The following is a 12616-nucleotide window of genomic DNA, read 5'->3' on the forward strand; positions in this document are numbered from 1 at the left end:
AGGACTAGATGGTTTCACTGATAAAATTCTACCAAATAATGTAAAGTAGAATTAATATGGAATTCTTCTCAAACCCTTACAAAATATAAAGGGACACTACCAACTCATGCTTTGAGTTGGTATTACCCTGATATTAACACTACGTTAGGACATCACAAGAAAACTGCAGACCAATATCTTTTATGAATACAGATGTAAACATTATCAATAAAATACTAGCAAACCAAATCTATTAACATATGAAATGGATTATGCATCATGACTGAGTGTATTTATCCTAGGAATTAATGTTTGGTTTAATATCTGAAAATTAATATGATAGATCATATTATAATAGAATAAAGGACAAAAAAACATTTGATCATAGCAACAGATGTAGAAAAAAGTATTTGACATGATATAATACCTCTTTGTAATGTAAAAGCACTCAACAAATCAGGACTAGAATGGACTTCCTCAACCTGATAAGAGGGCATCTGTGAAGAACCCTCAGATAATGTACTTAATTGTAAAAGACTGAAATCTTTCCCCCTAAGGTCAGGAACAAGACAAGGATTCCGTGTTTGCCACTTGTATTTAACCCAATTCTGGAAGTTCTAGTCAGGACAGTTAGGTAAGAAAATAAAAACATCAAGATTGGAAAGGTAGAAGGAAAACTATTTCTATTAGCGGATGACATTATCTTATATATAGAAAATTCTAAAAAATTCACAAAAAGAACTAATGAATTCAGCAAGGTTGTAGGATACAAGATCAACATACAAAAATCAGTTGTATTTCTATATATTTGCATTGAACAATCAGAACATTAAGAAATTCCATTTACACTATCATCAAAAAGGAATAAAATACTTAGACATAATTTAACTAGAAACAAAACGCTTAGAAATAAATTTAAGAAAACTTATACTCTGAAAGCTATGATATATTGTTGAAAAAATTTAAAGATTATCTAAACAAATGTAAAGACATTCTGTGTCATGAATTGGAAAACTTAGTATTGTTAAGATGGTGATACTCCTCACATGGATCTATAGATTTGATGCATTCCTTGTCTATCAAAAATCTAGCTGACTATGCAGAAATTGACAAACTAATCCTAAAATAAAAAAAATTCAAGAGAATCAGAATAGGCAAAATAATCTTGATAAAGAAGAGCAAACTTTGGAGGACTCACAGTTATTGACAGTATTACAGATGTCCCCCATTACCTCCCTTTTTGCCTTCTTCACCCATGAGCAATTGAATTTTGATAAGGGTGCCAAGACAGTTCAATGGGGAAATAATTGTCTTTTCAACAAATGGTACTGGGACAACTGGATTTCCACAGGAAGAATAATGAAGTTTTTCCAACCTCACCATATGCAAATTTTAACTCAAAATAGATCAAAGAACTAAAGGTAAAAGCTAAAACTATAAAACTCATAGAAGAAAACAGGATTAATTCTTCATGACCTTGGATTAGGCAATGGTTTCTTAGATGATACCAAAAACAAAAGCCACAAAAGAAAAAAATAGGTAAATTAGAAACTTGTACTTCAAAGGATACCATCAAGGAAGTGATAAGACAACCCACAGACTGGGAGAAAATAAATGTAAATTATATATCTAATAAGGGACTTGTAATAATTCTTTATATATTCTAGATACAACTCAATTATGAAAAAGAACCCAATTAAAAAATGGCAAAGCATCTGAATAGATATTGCCCCCAAGAAGATAAACAGATTGCCAATAAACACATTTAAAGATGTTCAACATCTGTAGCCATTAGGGACATACAGATGAAAACCACAGCCCTGATTGGTGTGGCTCTGTTGAGCATCGTTATATGTGCCAAAAAGTTGCAGGTTTGATTCCTGGTCAAGGCATGTACCCAGGTTGTGGGTTCAATCCCCAGTCAGGGTGGATATGGGAGGCATCTGATTGCTGTTTCTCTCACATCAATGTTTTTCCCACTCTCCCTCTCAAAAAATCAATACAAGCATTAAAACCCACAGTGAGATGTTACCTCACACCCACTTGTATGGCTAAAATGGAAACGACATGATGACAAGTGTTAAGGCTGTGGAGTAATTGGAACATTGGAGCCCTCATGCACTGCTGGTGGGAATGTAAATGGAGCAGTTGTTTTGGAAAACAGTTGGGCTGGTCTTCAAATGGTTAAACATAGAGTTCACCTAATCCAGCAATTCCATTCCTAGGTGTATACTCAAGAGAAATGAAAACATATCTACATAAAAACTTTTACATAAATGTCCATAGGAGCATTATGATCATAGCCAAAAAATGAATACAACTCAAATAATGAGTGGATAAACAAATATGATGTATCCTTACAATGGAATATCATTCAGCATTAAAAAGTGAAGCATTGATATGTGCTCCAATGTGGATGGCCCTTGAAGACATGCTAAGTGAAAGAAGCCAGTGACAAAAGATGTATTTTATGATCCCATATGTACCAACTGTCCAGACAGGTTGATCTATAGGGACAGAAAGTAGATGAGTAGTTATTTGAAGCTGGGCTAGGGTGGGAGTGGGGAGAGTGACTGCTAGTGGGCAAAGGGTTTCTTTTTGGGGCAGTGAAATGTTCTAAATTTTATTGTGGTAATCACAATCTTAACTCTGAATATACTAAAAGCCATTGAATTACAGACTTTAAATAGGTAAATGGTGATATTGCATGAACTAGATCTTAGTATTGCTATTTTGTTAAAATTGATTCAAGCATGACTTGATCATCTTTTCTTAGCATTATGAAGTCATCAGCTGACAGTCATGGTTTCTCATGACAGCCCAGATGTTGGTGAGAAGTTGCAGGGAACTCTGGGAATGGGAGTGTCCTTTTTCAGTTGAAATCAGTATGATGACAAGAGGCCTTCTTAAAGGAGGGCACAGAAGGGCAGCCCTTTGCATCCTTGGCCTCATTCTTCCCGGGAGACTTGGGCCTCCCTCCGTGAGGTGAGACGGCGGGTGGGAGAGGGGGGAGAAAGCTCATGGTCCAGCCAGCTTGGAAGCGAGTTTGAGGCACTCCCCATGTTTTATAATGTCATCATTGTTTTTCCTCCTTTGAAACTGGAAGAAAATTAACAATACTGTGCCATCCAGGTTAAAAACACATTCCTTTGCCCTAACTGGTTTGGCTCAGTGGATAGAGCGTCAGACTGCGGACTGAAGGGTCTCGGGTTTGATTCCGGTCAAGGGCACATGCCCAGGTTGTGGGCTTGATCCCCAGTTGGGGGCATACAGGAGGTAGCCAGTCAATGATTCTCTCTCATCATTGATATTTCTATCTCTCCCTCTCCCTTCCTCTGAAATCCATGAAAATATTTTTTAAAAAAATACTCCTCTATTTTAAACCAACAACACATTCCCTCGATGAAGACACCAGTCCCTCTTGGTCTCTTCGTTGTCGGCAGAAAGAATCTTTACGTTATTAAGGGAACTTCATCCGTCTTAAATTCTCTTGTTATCATCCAACATGGATGTGACTTAGGGGTTTTGTTTTGGTCCCAGGTAAGGTAGTGTTTTTCAAGGTACTCCTTTGGAGAGTAGGTGTGTGGAGTATTGGCAGGTTCTGATGAGAGTAGGCAGTGAGGCTGTTTCATTGCTGAGAGCTAATTTTTGAGGGAAGTAGAAATGTATGGCTTTCTGCTGGAATTGAGTGAAGGTGAGAAGGTGTTTTGTTTTTGAGACAGTGAAAGAGGGAGAGAAGAAGGAGAAAAAAGGCAAGAGCCTGCGCTTCACTTTGGGTTAGTTCTTTACTTTATTTGGGTTTTGACCCTTTTGAGAATATGATGAAAGATGCAGTTACACAGGATTTTGCATTCAATTTTAGGAAGTTCATGAACTCCTCAAAGTAGAACTGTAGACCAGATCTCCTCATTAATGAGACATATCCACATACTATCAGAATGATGGGCAGCAGTGAACTGGAGACATGCACATTAGGCAGTGTTCTGAATCTTGGCAATTGTAATCAGGGTAGACGAGTCATGAACTTCAGTGTTTGGTGTTTGGGCATACATCAAGTTTAATGCTTTCTGGTTTTAGAGCTCTATTGAAGTCCTCAAGTTACATTATTTTGGTTCTAGTAGGGTCATAACTAACATAAATGGGATTAAAATCATCCCATGAGTTTAAAAGATGGTAATGTTCACAAATGTGACAGTCTTCCAGGCAGTTAACTGGCTGGAGTGTCCTCAGTTGAGCTTTAAGACTTGGCGACAGTCCCTGGTATAGTTGGCAGCAGTTTGGGAGCTTAGGGAGCCGGGGCCTTCTCATGCTGCCCAATGATATGAGAACTCATTGATGTCACTCTATGTAAGATGGATGTTGCTGAGTTACCCTGTCACCTTTGTACCAGATTCCTGCATAAAGGGCTAGTTAGATGAAGATTACTGTAGGACCAGTGACTTACAACGTTTTTAAGCCTGAAAAATGGCTTCTATGTGTTCCACCTGTGTCCAAAGGGAGGGACAGACGGAGGTGTGAAGGGAGATGCTGCAGAAGGGGCATTTGTTTGATCTCTTTATATTAAAGCTCATTATGGAAAAATCAGAAAAGGCTAAAACAAAATGTACAAACAACTTTAAAAAACAAAACACTGGCCGAAACCGGTTTGGCTCAGTGGATAGAGCGTCGGCTTGCGGACTGAAGGATCCCAGGTTCGATTCCGGTCAAGGGCATGTACCTGGGTTGCGGGCACATCCCCAGTAGGAGATGTGCAGGAGGCAGCTGATCGATGTTTCTCTCTCATCGATGTTTCTAACTCTCTATCTCTCTCCCTTCCTCTCTGTAAAAAATCAATAAAATATATATAAAAAAAAAACAAAAAAAACAAAAACCAAAACACTGCATCACATGAACATACTGTTGTTTTTTTAATTTTAAGTTTTTTAGATATATAGAAAAATGAGAAGATGGCAAATACTAGATTCAGACTAACCTTTTAAAAATTTTGACATAGTTTCAGACTTACAGGTAAATTATAATATAAAGAATTCAGGGTGCTCTTTACGCAGATTCCCCAAAATGTTAATGTCTTATTACATTTGCTTTGCCTTTTTGTTGTTGTTGTTAATCCTCACAGGAGGATATTTTTTTCCATTGAGAGAGGATGGAAGGGAGGGGGAGAGAGAGAAATATCGATTGGTTGCCTCCTGCATGCGCCCTGACTGGGGCTGGGAGAGCAAACCTGCAACCCAACTACATGCCCTTGACCGGGAATCAAACCCAAGACCCTTCCATTCACAGGCTGATGCTCTAACCACTGACTCGTGCTGGCAGAGCGCTTTGCCTTTTCTTCACCTCTGTGGGTGTATCTGTGTCTCTGTCTGTCTGTGTATATTTTCCTGAACTAAGGAGCAAGTTGCCCCCTTTATTCTAAATACTTCACTTGTTTTTCCCAAACACAAGGAATTCTCTTACATAACCACAGCACAGTGATCAAAACCAGGCACTTAATATTGATATCAATACTATTGCCGAATTTACTAACCTTAATCAGATTTCATCAGTTGTCAAATCTGACCTTTATGGCAAAAGAAAAGCCCAGATGCCATGTTGCCTTCAGTTGTCATGTCCTTCCTTCGATATGGAACCATTCCCCAGTATTCCTTTGTGTTGCAGGGTAGAGACCTAGTTTCTTGTTTTTGTATCTCACAGTATATACTAAGCATTTTTCCATATTGGTAGATATTGAGAGCAGTGTAGCTCTCGCTGAGTGACTGAGCCAGGACCCTGGGCTCTGGCTGCCTGTTTCAAATCCTGCTTTCACTACTCAATTCCTGTGTTCTCGCTCTCTCTGTTCTTTTAATCCTCACCTGAGGATTGCTTCTTGATTTGAGAGAGAGAGAGAGAGAGAGATGAGAGAGAACATTGGTTGGTTGCTTCTTGTATGCAACCCGATCAGGATCGAACCCACAATCTAGGTATGTGCCCTGACTAGGAATCAGATTCGCAACCTTTTGAGTATGGGATGATGCTACAACCAACTGAGCCACACCGGCCAAGGCAAAACCTATTAAACAAGTTTTGTCCTCTTAAACAAGTTTTCTTACCTGTGAAATGGGAATACCAATACTATAACTGTATGGGTGGTGATAATTAAAGGAATGCATATGTGCTCATTACTGGTACAGTGCCTGGCACAGAGCAAGCTCTCAGAAAGTGCTAGCTGTTCTCACCCCTAAGTGACACTCACAAGGGCCATCCTGCAGGTGTGTTCGCAATAGCCGTCGTGGCTCTGTTCTCTTCTACCGTTTTTCTTCATATCTGTCTAGGTTCAGAGAGCAAACTGGGATGGCTTACTCAGCTGCAGGATGGTGTAGTTGGAAAAACTGCCCTAAAGAGTGGCTCCCAAGTGCTCCCAAGTTCATGAGCTCCTGTTGGTTGGTGATGGTTTCACTGGTCTGAGAGTAAGAACAGTGAGGAGACTTTTGATAGATGCCAAATGTTTTATTATGACATTACATATTTCTATCTTTGGTATTAAAATGTTCTTTTAAAAATGATATTTATAAAAAAGTGATGTTTATAAAGATGGTTGTCTTGTCATTATTGTATTTTAATGTATTTAGTAGATCAGAAAACCAACAAGGTAGACCTGTTAACCTCCAAAATATTTTTGAAGATTTTACTGGTCCATGACAAGCCAGTGATCTGGGAATTACTGCTCTAAACTATGTGTTCGGCGTTGTGGTTATATATGAGCACCTGTAAACAATATTTCTATCTGAAATTCATTCATTTAGTCATGGATTGAATGAACATTTATTATTTATTGACTCCCTCCGGAATGCCGGACACTGTACCAGGTGCTTTACACGTCTCATTTCATCTTCGGAATTAGCCCTGTGTGCCGTGTGTTCTCCCTGCTTCCGGCAAGGAGAGGGAATCTCAGCTGGTGGAGCTCACCCCAAGTTATGAAGCTGGGAGTGGCGTGGCCGCAGTTAGAACATCTCTCCCTGCTGACAGAGGCCATGTTTGCTCTTTTCTGTTCAGTGGTTCACAGCTGTGTGCTTCGGGTCTGGGGAATTTTAGCATAGGGTTTGTAGATCCACAAGTTCACGGGTCTCCTTTCAATCAAGATATGTTGAAGGTACAATTATATGTAGGTGCCTTTTTTAAAAAAGTGGCCTTGCAGTACAAAAATGTGAAAGCACGTCTCCACCCTCCAGACAGCGATTTGCACAATAGGCAGGAGTTCCTCATTTTTGGTGACTCTTCAGTTAGGAATGGAACTGCCGCCTTTGCCCGAGTCATTGTGATTCTTCAGCCTCCGGTTCCAGCTCCATTAAGCCTGTCTATGTTGTTTCCCATTGAACTTAAAGCATCTGGAACAGTGTCTGGCTGGTAACAGGTCTCAGGAAGCATCAGAGGAAGGAACGCTTTGCGCTCTACACCCTTACACACCCTTCTCTAGGGTAGGGCTGAATGAGCCAGTGTAGGTATCTCTTGTTGCTAGTACTGTAGCAGTTTTCTGGAGCAAAACTATCCTTGAACCATCTGCCATGTTTCAACACTCCCATGGAGCTTTGCCTTGCCCACATGTTATAGGTTATATATTTGGAAATATGTCCACAGGCTCAACTAGAGGGTAAATGATCCCTTTGGATTCATGTTCATTTCACAGCCTCATGGGCTTTTTGTCTTCTGGGCACTAGCTATATTCTGAGATCCTGGGCAGTAAACAGCATCTTGAATTTGGAAGAACTTAGCCCTGTCTCTCCCCTTGCTATAGAAATACTGCAGTCTGGGTACAAACTTGTGGCCTGACCTCCTGACTCTCAGAGACATAAGGGGGGCTGGTTGGATGGTGTAATGCTGTCTTTTTTATAAAGCTTCTGTAAGCTTCAGGACCTTAGAGAGGTCTTCCCAGAGGACTTCTTTGCAGATCTGGTGATAGTAACACCTCCTCTCCTCATAATGTACAAGCACCTGTGCATATAGTTTTGCCTATAATTTTGAGAGGCACAAGGACTTGAGTGCCCTCCACGGACCCTAAATTTCTGTTTGGGGATTGAGACTGGTTTGCTCACCCATCACCGCTGGGTCTTAGCTCTTCCATGGCTGTTTCTTTCTGACTTGGTCTCCTGTCTTCTGTGCCCTCTCTTGTTTTCAAACCTGTGGACCCTCTCAGGCCCAGAAGAGGCGATATTCTCCAGGAGTACAGGTATTCAATTCTTGACCCACCATGGCCATCCTTTATTCCCTGTGTGCTCATCCAACATTTGTTACTGTTTAGAATCCATGTGGCTCTTGTCTCAAGAGTCACCAGTCTCTGATTGTGAGTGCATCTTCATTTGCATGTTGATATTGAGCATAGTGTGGAACTCACCAAGTGGCATGTGTCATGTGACCTCTCCTTCCATCTGCACTGCCTAGCACTGAGCTTGCTCTTAAATGGTAGCTGCTCATTTCTAAGGAAGATGTGCTCCTACAATTTTATTGAAGAGAGAGGGCCTCTGAAGTAGGGTAGGGAAGTGGGTGGGATCTGGGGAAACTTGCAGTGGGAGAACCTTGCTCTGTGTGTTATTGGGAGAAGTTGTGGCTGAAGCTTAACTGGGCTGGAAGGTTTTTTGGCTAAAACAGTCATGTTGGCTAGAGAACACCATCCAGCAACCTGGTTGAGTCCTGGTCCATCTTGCATCATGTGCTTATAGGATTTTAGAATTTGAAAGGAATTATCCTGAATGGAAAGATATCCCTGATCAAAAGGTATTTTCAGAATACCTGTTGTGTTCAAAACACTCGGGGGGGGGGGGGGGGATGGGGAATGGGCTAATGTGGAGACATGCAAAAAAGCATAACAAGTTATTTTTTCTTAAAGGAGTTTACATGGCAGTTGGGTAGGTAGGTACATAAACACAAAAAGCCACTAGTGTGGTGCAGAGGAACAGTGCAAATGGTGTTCTCAGGGAGGAGGTTAGAGCCTTAGAAGGACCATGTCAGACCCACCCAGACATGTAGCAAGGAGGATCCCTGAAGACAAGGACAGAGTTAGTCACTTCCTGGGCCATATCACTTGAGTGTGGGTTCTAGCGGGTTGTTACTGATGAGGCTGGGCTATTGTCTGGTCTCTGTAAGGTGCTCAGCTTGTATGTGCATAGTTCTTGTTGCTCTTTGCTCTTTGCCCTTCCTCATTGTCCTCTGCTTTTCCTTCCCTGCCTTCCTAGCGGGTGTTCCCCTACATCTCAGCCATGGTGAACAATGGCTCCCTCAGCTATGATCATGAGCGGGATGGGCGGCCAACAGAGCTGGGGGGCTGTACGGCCATTGTCCGCAATCTCCATTATGACACCTTCCTTGTGATTCGCTATGTCAAGAGGCATTTAACGGTGAGTCCCTGTTCTGGACCAGTTGGCAGTATGGGCTGTCTGGCTCCTGCTCTTGGGGCCTGGCCCTGATTTCTCTCTTCTTTTTATTCTAGGTAATGATGGACATCGATGGCAAGCATGAGTGGAGGGACTGCATTGAGGTGCCCGGGGTCCGCCTGCCCCGGGGCTACTACTTTGGCACCTCCTCCATCACCGGGGATCTCTCAGGTACTACCACTGCACTTCTCATTTGCCCTGACTGAGGCCATGTCTCAGTGGCCAGGACTTTGGGAAGCAGGTGCCCTGGGAGTGCTTATCTTCCTGCATTCTCATACCCAGATTCCTTAAGACCCCAGGCTTAGGCTGGCCTCAGACAGCTGTCCTGGGAGATAGTTGGAGCTACGGGAAAGTAGTGTTTGCCTCTTCAAGGAGCCAGCTCTCCAGCCTGTGTTTTGAGCTCTGCACTTTTCTGACTCTGCTGCCACCTTTCTAGTCCGCTTCCTCCCTCCCACTCCTAAGGTGCTTAGTTCTCCTTCTCTGAACAAGGCTTCTTCATGACTCTGCTGTCCCCCTTGACTGGCTCCCAGGCCCTGCTTTGTGCTCAGACTTCTGGGTTTCATGTGTAGAGATGCTCCCGTTTCCTGCCATTCCATTCTGAACACACTGCCCTGGACCCATGTCTCGACTGTGCATTAGCACTCTCCTAGTGAGAGTGACTGTGTCCCTGCCTGCATGACACTCTGTTCTCAGTCCTGGCTCTACGTCCTCTCGTCAGCTCTTTTGACCATGTGCCCTGAAGGTCTGTGCCACTGACAGTACCTGCTGCTTTTCTTTCCTGTCTCCTCCGACTTTCTTTCTCCTTGTCCCCATTTGTTCTCCCCTTGGCTCCAGTCCCAATCATAACGTCATTTGAGAAGAGGTAAAGAACCAAACTTTTGGAATTTTTGGACATACTTTATTATGAATAAAGCCAATAGGAATAGAATTTTCTTCTGGCAAAAGGGAAAGGCAAACACCCATCTGAAATGGGCAACAGCTGCTTGGTTCCAGCGTTGTGGCCAAGAGCAAATGCAGGCTCGGTAAGGCCATACTGTCAGTTTTTCAAGAGAAGCTGGGAATCTGGATTTTTAAAATGAAATCTAATTTTTAAATCATGGCTTTAAAAAAAAATCAACTTTATTGAGATGTGCTTTCCATACAACAGAAGTACATAGTTGGAAGAGTTTTGACAAATATTTACACCTGTGTCATAACCTCCATAGTCAAGACACAGAGCGTTTCCATCACTTTGAGAAGTCCCGGTGCCCCTTTGCAGCTCTGCCCTCACCTGCTCTGCCCTGGCAACCAGGGGCTGAGTACTGTGCAGAAGGCTGAGGCCGGGGCAGAGCTACCCTGGGCCCAGGCACAGGAGGCACAAGCTTTAGATCTTTGCTAGGTAATCTTATTATGTGTTTCAAGTTGAAATGTCTTCTTTGCCTTTTCCTTTAAGCTTACATGTTTCTAGGACCTGTCAGTTAACTTCCTGGTGCACTTTTCAATGGGAAATTGTTCCCAACTGTTAGAAATGACCAAAGAGAATACAGTCATTTTTTGTTTGTCCTAAGGAGTCCTTTGCTCTAGGTTTTTGATGGTAATGCCTAGGTTAGTGAGTCTGTGTTCTCTACCCATAGAATGTCCCTAAATAGAAATTGTCTTTCTCTTAAGGTCTTTCTTGTTGATACCTTCTTACTGTTAGGCAGTGGGTATTGAAATGGCTGAGAAAGTGGGGTACACTCCAGCCGTTTCAGTCATTGGTGCCCCACATTGTGAGGAGCAGTGCCCTCCATTTTATTCTGTCCATGGCTCCCACTCAGTCCTGACAGCAAAAACACCTCATTGAAGGCAAATCCCATTTTTCAGGGTTTGCTAAGGGTCTGCTAACATTCTAAGTCTAAGCAGGTGTAGATGCCATCCTAGTAATAGAAATGGCAAAAAATCCAACCAAGTAGCCATAACCTCCCTGGCATTCAGACTTGTGGTCTCTTAATACCAGTCTCCACTGAGAGGAACAGGAGTTTCTTGGAGAAATGGCAGATCTATGGCAAGAAGTGTATAAGTGGTAACTTTCCAGAAAAGCAAGGAAGATACCAAGAATTACTGGGCCCTGGCCAGTGTGGCTCAATTGGTTGAATGTCATCCTGTGCACTATAAGGCTGCTAGTTTGATTCCCAGTCAAGACACATGCCTGGGTTGTAGGCTCGATCCCCCGTAGGGGGTATGCTTTCACATCCGTTTCTCTCCCTGCCTCTCCTTTCCTCTCTCTTTAAAAGAAAAAAAAAGTTAATAAAATAAAAAAAATCTTAAAAAGCTAGTGGGTTCATGAAAAAAGATTCAGAAACCAACTTGCATAGGCTCCCACTGGAACACAATGAGTGGAGTTGGGCATCAGTAAGATGTACAACCTCAGTGTATTGAAACACGTCAAATGTGTTTGAATTGATGAGTTTATAATGATGCTTTAAAAAGAGAGAGCTCTCTCAGCATGGCTCAATGGTTGAGCATTGACCTATGAACCAGGAGGTTAGGGTTCAATTCCCGGTCATAGCACATATCTGGGTTGTGGGCTCGATCCCCAGTGTGGGGGGCGTACAGGAGGAGCCAATCAATGATTCTCATCATTGATGTTTATATCTTTCTCTGAGATATATCTATCTATAATATTATAGAATAATGTAGAATATTCCTGTTTCTTATCCTTGTTTTTAGATGAGAAAACAGGTTGCAATTATTTTTTTAAGGTCACTGCTAGTTAGCTGTGGAATCGGAAGCTTGAGCCAAGATACTCCAAGATACCTCTTTTTGAGGGGGCTTGAGCAGTACTTTTTCCTTTAGACAACCATGACATCGTTTCCCTGAAGTTATTTGAGCTGACGGTGGAGAGAACCCCAGAAGAGGAGAAGCTTCATCGAGACGTGTTCTTGCCCTCGGTGGACAACATGAAGCTGCCTGAGCGTAAGCATGGGCACCCTGGGAAACGGCCCACAGTGGGAGGTCGCAGTGCTGGGGCGGGCCAGGGGACCTCACCCACAGCTCGCAGGGCTGTCTCCTTTGTCCTTTCTCGGAGGGATATGGAGCACTGGCACCTCTTGGCACTTGTCTTCAGGTTACAGATGAGCAGGAGGCGGCGGCTTCGTTTTTGGATTAAAGCATCTGGAAAGGGAGAGTCTGAGTTCTGTCTCCCAGAATGGGCACTGGAACCTGGGGGCTTTAGCTTGTTGGTGGTCTTTCCTAATGGGTAGGCTCCCAGGCGCTGA

General features: G+C 42.6%; 1 protein-coding gene across 10 annotated transcripts in view; it reads left to right on the plus strand.

Moving 5' to 3' along the window:
* Nucleotides 1-12616, plus strand: part of LMAN2L (lectin, mannose binding 2 like) — a 33648-nt gene that overhangs the window by 10171 nt on the left and 10861 nt on the right. For 5 of the 10 annotated variants that reach the window (XM_036302210.1, XM_036302208.1, XM_036302209.1 and 2 more), the window contains 3 exons: nt 9183-9344; nt 9437-9551; nt 12195-12314. In XM_036302210.1, coding sequence (XP_036158103.1) covers nt 9183-9344; nt 9437-9551; nt 12195-12314 — 397 coding nt within the window. Of the gene's footprint in view, nt 1-8146; nt 8180-9182; nt 9345-9436; nt 9552-12194; nt 12315-12616 lie in introns of all 10 variants that reach the window. The other 5 variants (XM_036302200.1, XM_036302201.1, XM_036302203.1 and 2 more) reach the window with 2 other exon arrangements.

The sequence above is a fragment of the Myotis myotis genome, unplaced genomic scaffold (genome assembly GCF_014108235.1).
Source record: "Myotis myotis isolate mMyoMyo1 unplaced genomic scaffold, mMyoMyo1.p scaffold_m19_p_30, whole genome shotgun sequence".
Taxonomy (NCBI): domain Eukaryota; kingdom Metazoa; phylum Chordata; class Mammalia; order Chiroptera; family Vespertilionidae; genus Myotis; species Myotis myotis.